General features: G+C 41.7%; 1 protein-coding gene across 1 annotated transcript in view; it reads left to right on the top strand.

Annotated features, from left to right (window-relative positions):
• Window positions 1-9,549, top strand: part of Sh2d4b (SH2 domain containing 4B) — a 100,702-nt gene extending 91,153 nt beyond the window's left edge. Inside the window, exon 8 of the mRNA XM_052190203.1 lies at window positions 4,800-9,549. Coding sequence (XP_052046163.1) covers window positions 4,800-4,892 — 93 coding nt within the window. The 3' untranslated portion in view covers window positions 4,893-9,549. The remainder of the gene's footprint in view (window positions 1-4,799) is intronic.
• The last annotated feature ends 7,659 nt before the right edge of the window (window positions 9,550-17,208 follow it).

Here is a 17,208-nt window from a genome sequence, read left to right as displayed (position 1 = left end):
TCCAAGCTAAGGCTGTAGAGTATCAGCACTGTGGCATATTGGGGTAGCTGTGCTGGCTGTGCTGGGCAGCTCTGGGGCTCATGGTCGTCCGCATCTTGTGCCTTACGTGGCACTGTGCACCTGTAATCCAAGTCCCAGTCTGTTCTTCTCTAAGCATCTGAGGGCTGTCTGGTGTTAGCACAAGGAGATGACAGCTGGTTCTCGGTCCAAGTCCTCTTAGTCTCAGGAACACCCCTCTGAACTACTCCTATCCAGAGCAGCTTTAAAGCTACCTGGAGTATGGGAAAGCAGCCATACGACTGTAGCCACTTCTCTCCAGAGTATAGCACTACTCTTCTTGTCTGAATTATCCTTGGGGCATGTGTGTCCCTGGGTATGTCATTTAATCCTAGTGAGCCTCAGCAGCCCCTGCATTTGTTGCCATTACAATAGAGTACATCATATTGGAAAGTTTATAAGGAACAGAAACCCAGTTTTCATACCTTTGGAGTCTGAGAAGTCCAAGGTGGAGGGACCGTCACTCAAGGACAGCTTTCTTACTACACCGTCTCCTGGCAAAATGTGGAAGAGGAAAGCACCGAGAGAACAAGAGACTGGTCAAATGCAAGAGGGGGCCACGTCTGCATCTGTGGCGGTGGCTCAGTGGGAACAGTCTTGCTGTATGAGTATGAGACCTGAGCTCAGATCCCCAACACCCACATGGAAGCCAGTCAGGGCATAAATGTGTACTGCAGTCCTGGGATTGGGGGTGTGATGGTAGAGACATGAGGGTCCTGAGGGCTCCTTGACCAGTCAGTGTAGCAAAAATGGCAATCTTCAGGTTCAGAGGAGAGGCTCTGTCTCAAAAAACTAAGCAGGAGAGTGACATCTGTCCTCTACACTTGCCTTCAGTACAGGTAAGTTTGCTTCTGTGTATACATGCATATGCATGCATCTCTCTGTCCCTCCTCTCTTCCTCCCTCCCTCCGTCCCTCCGTCCCTCCCTCCCTCCCTCCCTCCCTCCCTCCCTCCCTTCTTCCCTCCCTCCCTCCCTCCCTTCCTCTCTCTCTCTCTGTCTCTCTCTCTGTCTCTCTGTCTCTCTGTCTCTCTGTCTCTGTCTCTCTCTGTCTCTCTGTCTCTCTATCACTCACACACACACACACACACACACACACACACACCAAAGTCACTTTATAATAAGCCTATTCTTGTGACAGTGGCTTGTGGAGGCAGAGCCCTTATGACCTGCTTACTGCTTCTGGGTCCTATTCCTTAAAACCATTAAATTGCAATTATGTCTGGAACACATGCTTTTGGGGAACACATTCAAGCCCTGACACTGAACAGATGAATACACAAAGTGCTTGTTTGAGGTCTCTATGTACTCTATGATCCCATGGCCAGGACTCTGCCATTTATTTCATCATTGCCTCACATACTGTCTTGCAAATGTCTCACATATGTCATTGTGAGAAGCAGCTTTCATTTCAGTACAGTTGTCATAACTGCAAGAATAGTTGTACCTCAGCAACAAGAAGGGAGGGTCTGAGGGATTCTGGGATAAAGTTATGGGAACTCCAGCTCCAATATCTAATTGAGTCTCACAGGTGTAGAAGGTGTCACAGAATTGCTTGCACTAGGATTTTGCTGTAACAGGGTCTCTTGGATTATATATTGCTTTCTTTATTTTATCCACCCACAGAGGGCCCCAGGCCTTGAGAGATACCTTCTCACCTGGCCTTGTGAACGGAGCACATAGAGAATCACCTGTCTAGCTAAGCATGTTGGGAAACATCTGTAAACCCAGCACTTGGATAATGAGGCAGGAGACTTACCAGCTCAAGGGCAGCTTGGTTTACATGGCTATAAACAACAACAACAACAACAACAACGAAACTTCCAACCAACTTAAATAACAACAGCAGCAGCAGCAACATTACCACCACCACCACCACCACCACCACCACCACCACCACCACCCCCCCAAAAGCAGAGATAGAGAAAAAGAGAGGAAAGAGGACAGAAGAGAAAATTGTTCATTCACAGATGCCTGGGCTCAGTACTGCTGTGGATCTAGACTAGGTGAGGATGGACTCCTGTTTGTTTTGGGAAGGGCCTTCTAACAGCCAGAGAAAGGATGAAGAACGCAGGAAGGAAGGGAGAGTCTGGAGTCCGGTAGCATTGTTCTGGGCCAACCATACATGCTGTCATAACCATGGTGACCCTTGTGTTATGGAAGTACATTAACCTTGTTCACAGACCAGGAAGCCAAGACCAGGGAGCCCAAGGCACTTGGCCAAGTTCCAGTGGCTGATGCCAGCTGCAGTCAGTAGTTAAGCCCCTAGCCGCTTCCTCTGAAGCCTGTACCTCCTACTGAGACCCAGTGCTTGTTTTTCTTGTTAAAAAATAAGCCACCTCAGCAGCTGTGGCTCCTTGTCTCCACCAGTATTTCAATCAGAGGGTCAGTGCCTGGTTCTTAGGGCAGGTTCTACACAGGAAGGCCACACCTGATGTCTCTGCAGGGCTTTATTCATTCCAAATTTAAAATTTGGGGATCAACAATTTAACTTCAAGCCCTACACAGAGATATCATCTATGATCACATGGAGGTCTGGTGGTCAGTTTTGAGAAATTAAATTTTAATTACTCCATTAATTCATGGTTATTTTAATCATTTCAGCTTCACTGATTTCAAGTCCCTGAGTACACTTCCACCTTGAGGTAGTAGTAGTGTGCCGTGTGCTCTTGGCTAGGCAGGAATACCAAATTTTATGCTCATAAGAAAATACATAGCGTTGTGATTTTTTTACATCATGTAACTCAACAATTTAACTTCCAAGCTGTACTTAATTAAACTGAAGATGATAGTATTTAAAGGCATGATCCCTGATACCAGAATGTCAGGTTTAAATCCCGACTTCATTATTATACATGGCTTTGGGCCACTGCTTAGGCTTTCGTGACTCAGTTTTCTTTTCAGTCGGGTGGGTCAGTGACATCCCTGTGAGGTTTCAAGAAGGCATCACCGTATACAAGGTCTGTGGAAAAGGTTAATGTGCTTCCATAACACAGGGGTCACCATGTTTATGACAGCATGTATGGGTGACCCAGAACAATGCTACCGGACTCCACACTCTCCCTTCCTCCCTGCCTTCTTATTCCTCCTGTATAGAGCACATCTCAAAATCAGCAGTAGGTACCATCTGTTATTAAAACATGGTTAGCGGGGGTTGGGACCAAGCATCAATTATTAGAGTGCTTGCTTAGCACAAAGCCCTGGGTTTGAACCCCAGCATGACACACTGGTTATATAGGTGGAGAAGTAAGTCTGTAATCTCAGTACTCAAGAAGGGGGAGGAATGGGGATCAAATGTTCAAGGACATCTTTAGCTACATAGTGAGTTTAAGGCTAGCTTATAATGCAAAAGGATATGTCTTAAAAATGTGCCTGGCAGCCGGGCGGTGGGGGCACATGCCTGTAATCCCAGCACTATGGGCGGCAGAGGCAGGCAGATTTCTGAGTTCGAGGCCAGCCTGGTCTACAGACTGAGTTCCAGGACAGCCAGGGCTACACAGAGAAACCCTGTCTTAAGGAAACAAAACAAAACAAAACAAATATGCCTGGCAGATATTTCCACACTGATATATGTATCAGGATTCCCTAGTATGGGTGTAAGGATCAGGTTAACTACTCATGTTCCTCTTGTGCTCCGCCTTCCACCTTCTGTTTCACGATCATGGACAGCACTTCAGAGACTTCTATGCTATGTATATATTACTTTGTCACTATGCATATATAAGTAGTGTTTTCCAGGATTGATTCTTTGAACTGAAATTGCTGGAAAGAAAAGTAGGCAAATTTAAATGCAGAAGACCTGCCAGATTGCCTTCCAAAAACGTGGAACCAGTTCATGTTCCTGCCAGAGCTGTTTGAGGGCTGTTCCTCCATCAGATGGGCAGACGCCATAGCTCACTATGGTCTAGCTTGCGTTGTTCTTGTGGTCTCTGCTGCTGAGGTCTCTTTTCATATAGTTAATGGCTACTTCCAGTTAGTCACCTGTAAATTGTCACTTTTTACTCCCGGTCCATTTTCTATTTTTAGGTATCTTTTTTCTTGATGTTAAAATTTCTGTATCTACCAAATTGCTCTTTAGTTATGTCTATTCTGCCGAAAATATTTTTAATTTAAACAGTCATATTTTTCAGTTGCATGCTCATTTTTTTCTTATAACAGCAGACTCTTGTTTCACGGATGACTTATCCTCTTGAGAAAGATAATGTAGATCTCTTAAAGCTTCTTTTTGTTTCCTTTATAAGTTTGGTATTTTCTTAGAAATCTGTTGGACTACTGGGTTTTGAATCTTTCTGTTATAGTTGAGGTAGTCTTTAAATACCTCAATAATGAGACAGTCTTCCAATGTTCAGTCTCAAATTTATTCATGTGTAGACAATTTATGTTTCCAAAATCCAGTGTTTTCTGCTGTAGGCTTGGGGTTAAGAAATCGTAGCTTTCTGAGGGGTGTGGCATTGTCCTTAGTTTCACCAGCAACAGGGGCAAACATTTATTTGGAGTTGTGTCTCTAATGTGTCCCCAACTTCTGTCTCTTTTTAGACAGTCTGTTTTTTTACATTTTACTTGGTGGCCTTCCTTTTTATTATCTCATACTATACAGATGCCTTTCTTTTTAAATGGAGCTTTCCCCTTTTATTTCTGGAAAGTTGAGTGAGGGGAGGTAGACCATTCTCTACCTGACTCCCCATGAATGTTTATTTCTCTTCTTGATCTGAATTGGATTTCCTTTCTTCTTTTCTCCCTGTAGGAGGAAATTATCACCGTTTCAGGGGGAGAGTTGCTACAGGAACCCTGCGGACAGAGGGATAGCCCACCAGACTACCACCTGTTGTTTGAATGATTTTTTTTCCCTTCTCTTTGGACTCCTTTGAGTATCATGATTTTAAACTGGGATTAAGAATGTTCCAACTCAAAGCCTCATGGCATTCTGGAAGATCCACCATTCTTCGGATGAACAGTTGTATTAGTAACCCTCCAGAATGTGACCTATGAAATGTGACTGCATTTGTGAGACTGGTCCCATTCCAAAGCTCAAGACGGAAACCACAAATAATGATGCTCCTGGAGACCTGTCTGTCATGGTTGTGCTAAGCTGAACTAGAGTGAATGTATCATGTTTTAGTAACACAAAGCAATTCCAGTGCCGAACCTTCCTCTTAATATAGGGCCAGCACTCAGTAAGTATTTGTTGAACGAATGCCCTCCTGAAAAACTCTCAACACTGATGGTTTCTATCAAATTATTTTGTATATCACTTCATAAAGTCACAGAGATAACAGAAGCAGGCTTGTGATTAACTTACATGGAAGACACACATGTTAAATCTTTCCTAGTGTTCATGGACTTGTTATTATCATGGGCATTGCCCAAGGTTGCTTGACTTTCAGAATGGGAGAATGATGTTGTGCTAGCTGCTTTGTTTAACTACTTCTACCCTCTTCTGTCTCATTTGGCTCTGGTTTTGCTAATTGAGGTAATGATGTCATATGAATGTGCAGAATATCTGGAATGGATTGTAAACTCAAGGATGGTGTTTAGAATCTTGATGAGGTAGGTCTTTGCTCTCTAGAATGTTCTCTTGCCACACCAACTCCAGTGTCGTCTGTGTGACATGACAGTATGTCATTAAGGTGGACAGGAGAAAAATGCCCCTCGGGGCTAGGCTCCCTGGAGGTCTCTGACAGTGTGCCCACCTCTGGCCTTGAAAAGGGCCTTGATGTTCTTCAAGGATACTGCACTTCCTGGGTTATGGGTTTTGCACTGTGTCTTTCTTCTTCCTATTCTTAATTCTTTATACAGCATGATCCCAGCCTACAAGCTTGTTAATTGATAAAGGAGAACTTGGTATTCTGGTGGAAAGAAAAGAGGATGTGGTGATTACGCCTACTGCTTCCAGTCCTAAACTCAATGAACTCATGTTGAACCTTAGTGAAACAAAGTCTTGGAATGTTTTCAACAGGGTTCGTCTTTATCACTAGCCTTAGCAAAGCTAATGCACAAAGAACAGAGACATTAGGGAATGTTATAAATAGTTTGTAGCAGGAAGAATACAGTATGAAAAAGTATAGGACTACTGATGAGCTATTGCTTTATGCAGGTACTTATGATAAGAAGGTAATAGATGGATAAAAGCATTGAAGGGTAGAAGGTCCTATAATATTCTTTAGATTATAGACATAGATTAGCTTGAGTCAGGCCACCTTGGTGTTTGCTGTCCAGGGCAGTATAGAGGGCTCTTGTAATGAATATGTGCTCATTCTTAAAGCATTTTGACTTTTGATGGCAGAAGAAGGCTTGTGGCGTACAAATTCATATGAAGGCCCAGGTTCTCCTATTGAGTATTAAACCACAAGTTAGACTCGAACACCATGTGTCTGAGGTTCATGAACAGAGTTTGCTTTTGATCACAGTTCATAGAGCAACAGTTCCTGTGGGCATCATGTCATGTCTACTTGCTGTTCTAATTAAGATGGAAATGTACCTTGTTTAGCAATTGTTTGAGTGTTTCTGGAGGTGTGCCAACCTCGATCTGTTCCTCAATGCACTATAAATATGCCTGACTAAAAAGTAAAGTTGCAGCAAATCCAAACCACTCTTTGGTGTGTCTGTCATTACCTCACTATACCTATGCCTTCCTGAATACCAAAGCCCTGGTTTTCCCTCGGTCATAACTCCCCCAGCTGGGCCAGTCTGTGGCATTCTCTGTGTGCTTTCTACTTAAAGGCTTAGCTATGTTTTCATTTTAATTCTTCTACTTCCTTAATTTGAACATGATCTTCATATTAATGAGAATAACCTCCCAATAACTCAGTTACTCTCAAGGATAGGTCTACCTTAGGGTTTTATTGCTGCAGAGCGATACCATGAACACAGCAACTCATAAAATAAAATATTTAATTGAGGCTGGCTTATGGTTTCAGAGGTTCAGTCAACTGTCACTATGATGGGAAGCATGGCATCTTGTAAGCAGGCATGGTTCAGGAGAAGGAGATAAGAGTTCTATATCTTCATCTGAAGGCAACTGGGAGAGAGACTGTCTTCTAGGCAGCTCGGAGGAGGTTCTGAATGTCTACCCTTAGAGTGAGACACTTCCTTTCAACAAGGCCATACCTCCTAATAATGGACCAAGCATATTAAAACCACCACAGTGTCTAATGTGAGCATAATCATGTTCCCTTACGGCAATAAACAAGGAGATAGCAGATGTCACAGAAAGATTACAGGTTCTGAAATGTGGAAGGCTTCAGTTCCAATCCACACTCTAAAACTTTGTGACATTATAATCCTTCAGCACTGGGTTTGGCATATATAAAAGAATAGATGGATTCTGGAAACACTAGGAAACCATTTTATCTGCCTCGAGAGTTGTGTTGTAAGGAGAATATGGCATCTTTATTCTCCACTCAACCTCTTGGCTCTTCTGTTTCTTACATTGTTGGCCGCTTATGCCACCATCCACCCTCATGGCTATTGCTACAGCCAGTTTTGTGTGAATGACTCTGGGGTTGTGCATTGACCATATTCTTGTGTACATATGACAATGGTGCTTTGCCACACATGAATCTTTGGGGGTGTTTATTTAATTTTATCCTTTAAACTTTTTTCTTTATTCTTGAGAATTTTTACATCTATACAATGAAAAATGATAATATTTACTGTTCTCCTTTCCCGTCCTATTCCCCAGATCTACCCCAACATACTCTCAACACCATGTATTCATAAAAAAATAACTCAAAGGTACAATTAGTGCTGCCATATGAGCGTGAGTATGGCCTTTCTCTGCACCATAGAAATCTTACTAGGGGCTACAGCTCCAAAGGAGAGTGACTCTGTCTTCCCCAGAAACTACCAACTACCAGTAGCTCTTCAGTAAGGGGTAGGACCAGGAAGCATCTTTTATAGTTAGTTTCTTCTGTTAGAGTCCTAACAAGACTTACCTATAGCATCTGGTATGCTCTTAAGTCACTGATAACACCCCTCCTCCTTTACTCGGCCCCGACTGGTTGTATAAATTAGAGCTCTGTAAGATGACCTGTGTTCTAGACTTGCTTTATTGTTTCCTGTTGTTATTTCTGTATTGGCTCCATTTCAAATTTCCTGGCTTGATTGAAATTCATTTTGGGGGCAAGAAAATGTTCTTGGTACATCATATCACAAGGATCCTTGTAACACATTGGCCCAAGTTTTCTAGACTTGTCAGTGGGCTCAGAATATCTCAACCTGAGTACCCCAGTTGTTGTACTTTCACCCTTGTCTTTTGTTCTTGCCTTTTGAGCCTTAAACTCACTATGTTGAACTTTGATCGCCCTGTCTCCACTTCCCATGTTCTGCGATTATATGTGAGTACCACTATGCTTGGCTCTCCTTTTGGTCCCCCTCCCACTTTTACCATATATTTAATCCCCTGTTGCTACAGTGATCAATGCTCATGTAGGTCAATCACTTCTTCCTTCATCCTCCTGGATGAAAGACAGCTCTTGATGTGGCCTCTTAGAAGACAGTCATGCAAGACGGCATACCCAGATCCACCGACACCCCTGTTGCCACTCACTCTCTGTCTTTTCCCTCTCCGGGAAGTTCTTCTGGGAGACTATTCTAGAGCTTAGTGGCTGTCTTATTTAGTCTTTACCTCTTGGGAACTCAAAGTAAGTGCCTTCTATACAAATACGTATTCTGACATGTTGTAACTCGAGTCAGTCTTTTCATGTATCTCGTAAACCATTAGCTTAGGTTTGGTTCTGAATTCATGCTCTTCTCGTGTTTCCTGAATGCGAGGATGACAGGTGTATGTCATCCCAACTTGCCCCAATACATTAAATAATAACAGTTTTATGTATCAGTTCCATAGCTTCCCTCCATTAGCCAGCATCACTGCATGAATGAAGTGATGTGATGATGTGGGGATTCTGCTTTCTGAACTCTGAACTCTCAAGCCATAGCCAAATTCCATTCTAATTACATCAATTCTACCAGGGCTTAGAAGACCCACTCTTATTCTGATTTTGCTCTATATCCACCATGTGAATTTGTTTAGGCTCCTCAATCTCACTAAACCTCTGTATAACTGGGAATAGGATTTTTTTTAAAAATATGGTTATCATTAGCGTCTTCTGGCTGTGTCAATTAAGTAACAAATAGGGAATCTCTGTCCAAATGAAAGACCTTGCTATCCACAGCCACACAGTGGCAGCTTTCTGCCAAGCAGTGCTGTGTCAGGGGATTCCACAAGATGATTTCCCACACACTGGAAGAAAGTTCCAAACAACAGCTTTGACAGGAGTCCAGGATGGGTTGAAAAACCTGACATCCTGGATGGTGGTTCCTGTTGCCTGCTAATTAATATGTGAGACATAACAGCTGAGTTTTCTATCCCTAACTGATTTATTTCATTTTATTTGGGGCCTGCACTTTCTGAACGTCTCATATATTTTAAGTTTTACCTGGCTTTCAAATAAATTCCTTGTAAGTTGTCCTGCAAATGAAATTACTGTCTGGAAAACTGCAATTTCATCTTGAGAATTTTATTATGCTAATAAATGTCAGAATTCTCAAATAAAGGAATGGCCTCCTTTTCTTCCCCCCTTCGAGCCTTATAAATATAATGAAAAACAGTCAGTCAGCTCCAAGACTCAGCAGAAGGAAAATTTACAATCTATAACTAGAAAGAGAAGCTGTAAAAAACAATATGCATCTTAATGGAAGATAAATTTCAGGGAATTAAAGGGCAAATTGGGGTGCAGATTCTTGGGAGATTCCTGCATGGCAGGTATTCTTAGGGGGCATTTAAGGGTTCATGAGCTAAAAAGAGGCTAGGGAGAGAGTGATTCTTTAGAAGTGACAGTGATAGCCCGGGGCCTTGAGGTCTTTCAGACCGTGGTCACTTAGACCTGCTGCTTTACGCCTGGTGGCACAGTACAGAGTGGCAGAAAAAATGTGGCAGAGGCTTATTTAACTCAAGGCAGCTAGGAAACAGTGGAATGCGGCCAGGAAACCCAATAATTCCCTCCAAGGCATGCCTATCCTCCTTCCACTAGGTCCTTTGTCTTAAAGGGTTTGCCCTTTTCCAGTAGTGTGCAGGCTAGGGACCAAGTCTTTAATTTGTAGGCCTGTGGGGGGAATTTCCAAACCACAGCGTTTGAAAGTATCCTAATGCTACAATTTATGCTCCAAAGAAACCTAAGTAAATACATTAAAGTTTTTAATAGTCTCCCCATCTGAATGTTGGGTGGTAGCTCAGGTCTGATATTCACAAAGTGGATCATTTTTCTTGTCCAAGGATTCTAATCAAATTTAAGCAAGTAGTACTATGACAATAGACAATTCTTAGTTATAGAACAACTTAGGGCACAAGGAACTGTGCTTTGTGTATTTTGCCTTCCAGTCCGTGAGGTCCTAGGGGCTAGGAAATACCATGTGTGTATGTATATTTTAGGGTACCTTGAACAGTCAGTGTAGAATTCATTTTTTTAATGGACTAGCAAAAACAGGTTATACAAATTTCAAAGACCTACTTTAAGTTGAAGGGACCCCTGTGATCGAAAACCCCAGGTCAGGTATGTTTATTGTCTTGGATTAAAAAAAACAAAACCTTGAAGTTATTGATTTATGCTTGTAGGTCAAACAATAAGCAAGCAAACAGGTGAGATGGGAGTCAAAAGCAGTTTTGTTAACAAGCCAAGATGGGGAAACTGAGCATTGAAACAGCAATCTTATTTTGGGAGTCTGGCTGGTGTGGTGCCCTAACATGGACTGGACTGGAGCCCATGCTAACCTGCTCATCTATACTGATGTTTTCCATGCTGTTGGCTCAGAATAGCCAACAGGAACATCACATGACTTTTTAATAACTGAGGTAAAATTTATTTTTTATTTACTACTCACATCCCCTGTGTTACACAGAGAGTGGAGCAGGACATTGGGATCTACCTCTCTCTATAGCTATCTGCCCCCATTGCCTTGAATCAAGGCCACTCGTTGAACCAGAAGACCAACATTTTGGCTAAGGTGACTGTCCACTGAGCTCTTGGGACTCACTTGTCTCCAACTCTCACTGTTGGGGCTACAGACATGTGGAGCCATGCCTGACTTTTTAGGTGAGTGCTACGGATTCAAACTCACCTTGTCCTTATAAGCAAGCACTTTCTCCTATTGAGCCAGGTCCACACTCTTACCACTTACCCCATCTCAATGGCATTAAGTAAATTCATATTGAGACTGTCAACAGTGTTCTAGAACTGTATTCGTTTTGCAAAATTGAAACTCTGAAGGTATTAAACAATGACCTTCCCTCTGAGCCTCCCCCAGCCCTTGGCACCTGCCTTTCTTGCTTCTTTTTTTATTTGTTTGTTTGTTTGTTTGTTTAAGATGGCAGTGTCAAACAAACCTAGGCTGGTTACAATTTATTTGCATAAGTAAAGATGACCTTATTCTTTTGACCCTCCTTCCCCCATATTCCAAGCACTAGAACTACAGAATTATGCCAAAACTCTGGGATTCTGTTGCTGGGGACAGAAGATCCCAGGGTCTTCTGTATGGTGGGTAAGCACTCTTCAAATGAAGTCACTTTCTTACCCTGAAAATCTTGGCTATAACTCATTTTCTTAGAACACATAGCTATTCAGACTTTTCTTCGCTTTTTAATGTGTGACTTTTGATAACAAAACATTATATTGCAATGAAATAATTATTATTTGCATGTTACTACAGTTCTGAAATTATTATAAGTCTAAATTCTGGTCTATTGTCATAAAAATTCATTATAAGTAACTTGATTATAATTTAAGCTTAAATCTTTTTAAAAATATTTTATTTTTTATTAGATATATTCTTTATTTACATTTCAAATGATTTCCCTTTCCTGGTTCCCTCTTCCCCGAAAGTCCCATAAGCCCTCTTCCCTCTCCCTGTTCCCCAATCAGCCCCCTCCCGCTTCCCTGTCCTGGTATTCCCCTACACTGCTGCATCAAGCCTTTCCAGGACCTCCTTCCTTCTTCTTAGACATCATTCCAGACACACTGAAACTAATAGAAAAGAAACTGGGGAAGACCTTTGAGGACATGGGCATTGGGAAAATTTCCTGAACAAAACACCAATAGCTTATGCTCTAAGATCAAGAATTGGCAAATGGGACCTCATAAATTTTCTGTAAGGCAAAGGACACTGTCAGTAGGACAAAATGGCAAGAAATTGGGAAAAGATCTTTACCAACTCTACATCCGACAGAGGGCTTATATCCAAGATATACAAACAACTCAAGAAGGTAGACTCCAGAGAGCCAAATAACCCCATTAAAAATGGGGTACGGAGGTAAACAAAGAATTTTCACCTGAGGAATATCGAATGGCAGAGAAGCACCTAAAGAAATGTTCAACATCCTTAGTCATGAGGGAAATGCAAATCAAAACAACCCTGAGATTTCACCTCACACCAGTCAGAATGGCTAAGATCAAAAACTCAGGAGACAGCAGATGCTGGCAAGGATGTGGAGAAAGAGGAACACTCTTCCATTGCTGGTGGAGTTGCAAGCTGGTCCAACCACTCTGGAAATCAGTCTGGTGGTTCCTCAGAAAACTAGGCAGGACACTTCCAGAGGACCCTGTTATACCACTCCTGGGCATATACCCAGAGGATTCCCCAGCATGCAATAAAGACACATGCTCCACAATGTTCATAGCAGCCCTATTTAAAATAGCCAGAAGCTGGAAAGTGTTGCTACTTTGTTTCCAAGCTAATTCCCCTGTAAACGAAAGTGCAACTCAATAATAAGTTAACAAAACAAGCTACAAGCCTAGATTGGGCCACCTCCCACTACACTACTCTATTTCCATCTATATTGTCCCATATAACTTGTGGTTTCTCCAGGCCAGGAGCTTCTCTATCTGCGCCTCTCTGTTCATCTCCCATAGCTCCTCCCCCTCCTGATTATTCCCCGTCGCTCCTCCCCTAGACTCTCAGCTCCTCCCACTTCCTCCTGCTCAATCATTGGCTCAAGCCTTTATTTGAAAAGTTAAGGAACTCCTCATCTGCAGCCCCTCTGAGGAGTGGAATTAGCATCAAAATACAAGCCCAGGACTATCCACAACAGAAAGAACCCAGATGTCCCTCAACAGAGCAATGGATACAGAAAAGGTGGTATATCTACACTATGGAATACTACTCAGCTATTAAAAACAACGAATTCATGAAATTCTTAGGCAAATGGGTGGAACTGGAAAATATCATCCTAAGTGAGGTAACCCAATCACAGAAGAATCCACATGGTATGCACTCATGATAAGTGACTATTATCCTAGGAGCTCGGAATACCCAAGCCATTCTGCTTCTTGTCTCTTTGCCAGTTTGTGACTGTAAGTAGAATCATGCAGCGTTTGTATTTTCCCAAGTGTTACATTTCAGTTAGCATTTATATCTCTAAGGGTCATTCATGTTGTAGATGAATCAGAAGGTTGTGTTTAGGTGTCTCCAGTGACGTAGTTCCTTAAGCAAGACCACACTCTCTAAGCCTCTCCAAACAGTGCTAAGAACCTAGAATCAAGGGATCAGATAGCCAAGGTTATAGGGAACTTCTCAATCAAACTGCCACACTTAGAATTTTTCATATATTTGTTCGCCATTCTTAACTATTTTCTTCTGAGAGTCATCTCCTCAGATCACTTGTTCATTCAACCAGTCAGCTTTAGCTTTTTTGCAGTTGTGTCTTTTTTTTCTTTTCTAGATACTTACTCCATTGGCGAGTTAGTTGCTGTTGTCTTTCTGAATGTTGTCTCTCCATCCTGTTGGTTGTTTCCTTTGCTCAAGAAGCTTCAACTTCTTAGTTCGACACAATCCTGTTTGTATAGCTTTGCTTTTGTTGCCTAGGCTGTTGATGTTGAAAAATAATTGCTTATATTGGTATCCTGAAAAGGTTCCCCTATGTAATCACCATGGAAATGAAAGTCAAAATTGTGATGAGATATGACCCTGCCCCAGTCAGAAGATTACTTGCCTTAAAGTGAAAAGTCAGAGATTCTTAAAAGGGTGTAGAGGAAGGGATCCCTTATAGCTGGTGGAAGCATGCCTGCCCGTTCTTTCCCTTTATGGTGCTGAGGATTCCCAGGGGTCCAGCATGCTAGTCGTTCTCTTTACTACTATGCTATCTCCCTAGCCCTTAGCATTACTAAGCAGAGATTCTTTAAAAAAGTAAAAGTACAATATCTGTATGATCCAGATAACCTACTTCTGGATATACTACCAAAAAATGATCAATATATCAAAGACACCTTCACACCATGGCCAATAAATAGCCTAGATATGCAATCAACTGAGTTATCTATCAGAGGTCATTTTGTTAAGTGAAACAAGCCAAACACAAACAGATGACACATGATTTCACTTATATTCATAGCTAAAGCTGCCATGAAAGTAGGAAAGAGATTACTAGAACCTGGGAAGGGTGAAGAAGAGGGAATTAAAAAGAGGTTGGATTATCTGGGTGTGGTGGTGCACATCTTTAATCTGAGCACTTGAGAGCACTCAAAGGTGGTTCTCTATGAGTTCAAGTGAGGCCAGCCTACTCTACAAAGCAAACTGAGGACAGCCAGGGCTCTATTATACAGAGAAATCTTGTCTCAAAAAAACAAAAAACCAAAAACAAGTGAACACCCCCCCCCCCCCAAACAACAAAACAAAATAAAAACTATAAAAACCCAAACAAACAAAACAAAACAAGACAAAAGCAAGGTTGGATTATAGGTACCAAAATATAGTCTAGACATGTAACATTTTACAGCATAGTAGACCACAGTTTATAAAGACTTAAATATTTAATGAATAATTAGAAGAGAGGCCATTTGAGACTGCAAATACAAAGGAATGCTAAATGTCTGAGAAAGAAATTCTAATTATCCTCATTTGCTTATGCCACACATATACACTTGTTGAATTATACTGTAGCCCATACATATGTTCATTATATCAATTAACATAAAATTAAAAAAAAAACTCTCCTACTGAGCAACATTGTGTGACTCTTGGCTGTGTTTGTCCTCGTGTCTCTTATCCCTGAGAATGGATTCAGAGACTTACTGATCTGTAAGTTCATCTCTCAGGAGACCATTAAATGAGAATGGTGAGAAGACAGAGGCAGAAGTACTTGTGCTAGCTGCTCTTCTGTAGGACACTGCTCCAGCATTGGTGGAGTCTTAGTATCAGAGACAAGAAGGTCACAAGGGCCTCCTTGAAGGAATGGGAAAGAGAGACCAATCCTACAGTGGGCCTTTACCTACTTCCCAGAGACATCTGCCCATCCTCAGAAATCTCCTTTCTTATTCTTTACCCAAAGTGGTAGGAGGGGATAGGAGAGGCTAGAAGCAAGAGTGATTTCTTAGGGGCTATCAATAAAATCTGAATTAAAGTCAGGAAAGGAATGAATGAAGTTTGCAGGAAAAAGATACAATTGGCACAAACAAAGATCTGGTGGCAGAAGTATGTGTGTGCTTGTGTGCTGTGTCTATGTGTGCTTGTGGGGGGAGGGGCTGAAATGGGCTTGTCAGCATTCTTGCTCCTTATTCTACTCTTAACATATACACTAAACATTTGCACAGTCAATTTCTTCTCAAAGAAGCACTCTGCTTAGATTCTGAGGTATGAGCCAAGACTCTCAGACAACTCTGAAAACCTTTAGAGTCCTAGCAGTTTGTACCAATTACCTGAGTACTGGCAAAACACTCAGTCCTGTCTTGCTCTGACTTGGTTAGCTCCTCACCACTACTTTATTTCATCATTGCCATATTAAGGTAACAACTATCTATGTCCACATACTGGCACACCTCTCATTGTTGCAGCTTTGTGAATTTCTATATTTGATTTATTCTGGTGTGCTGCAATGCCAGCTTCTTACTGGACATTCTGACTCTGGGCAATATGGTAAGCAGGAGAATCTGATGTATCTGGTGTGCATATTGTGTTCAGCTCTTTATTTCTACTGGTAGCTGGACTGCTCACGACTGGAGGATTGATTTAGGGTAATTAAGCCTCTGTCCATTTTCAGTTCCTGAGGATTTATGGAAAGTATGGCACTTGTGTCAAGGACAACAAACAGAAATAGCAGATGATTCCATGATAATAAGAATAACAGTTATTCTAACAAATAACTAAATTCTTTAAACCATCTCGAAGCTAGAATCCCAGAGTCTGGTTCTAGCATAGTATTTTCTCAATAAGTCTTCCCAGAATCTTTTTTAACAAAATACTACTTCCTATTAACAATTCAGCAATTTAAGAGGTAAGGAGTCCCTGAGTGAGCCAGCCACCAGAAAACTGATGGCTGAATTAGATCTTCTGTTAACATCAAAGAATAGCTAAAGACTCTATTGAGGCAGACATGTAAAATCCTCTTAGGAACACCTTAGCTTTTATTGCATAGTACATACCAGGGGAGAAATAGCACCTGTTTAACATTATTCACTTGACACATATATAAGAACAACAAGGCTCAGGTCTGAGCTGTAGCAACCTCATCCTTAAAGAGAAAATGTCAGTATTCACAATAGAGATTTATGTCCCCAATTAGGTAATTCCATTATTGGCTTAAGGAAGGCACTATCTCTCCCAACACTTTTAGAAGTCCTTGAACGCTACTTTAACCAACTGTACTCAAAAGAACAATAATGACTCAAAGAGATGCATTTCTGTTCATAAGCATTTTCTTAAATCTGTTTCTTTTTTATTAGATATTTTCTTTATTTACATTCCAAACATTATCCATTTTCCTTGTTTCCCCTCAGAAACCCCTCTATGTCATCTCCCCTTCCCCTGATCACTAATCTACACACTCCTGCTTGCCTGTCCTGGCATTTCCCTACACTGGGGCATCGAACCCTCACAGAACTAAGGGCCTCTCCTCTCATTGACATCCTTCTGGTCTGCCGAACATATAGTTGTTCTTCAACAGTCACACTAGAAGGGCTGGGGTGAAGCAGATCTAGGGGTTTCTGGTATTAGCATTTGGTAGGGACTTTGGAGGAAGGATCAGGAAGCTAAAAAACAAAAGCAAAAACAAAAACAAAATAAAACACAAAACATTTTGAGTATGACTTTTTCTGTGAAAGCCTGGATTTCCCCCAATTTCAGAGGTTGATGCAAGAGAGTTGTCTATTTAAGGCCAGTCTGGCAAGACA

Source organism: Apodemus sylvaticus, chromosome 8, assembly GCF_947179515.1.
Source record: "Apodemus sylvaticus chromosome 8, mApoSyl1.1, whole genome shotgun sequence".
Classification (NCBI taxonomy): domain Eukaryota; kingdom Metazoa; phylum Chordata; class Mammalia; order Rodentia; family Muridae; genus Apodemus; species Apodemus sylvaticus.
Note: the sequence above shows the minus strand (reverse complement) of the source record. Positions and strands in the feature narration are given on the sequence as shown.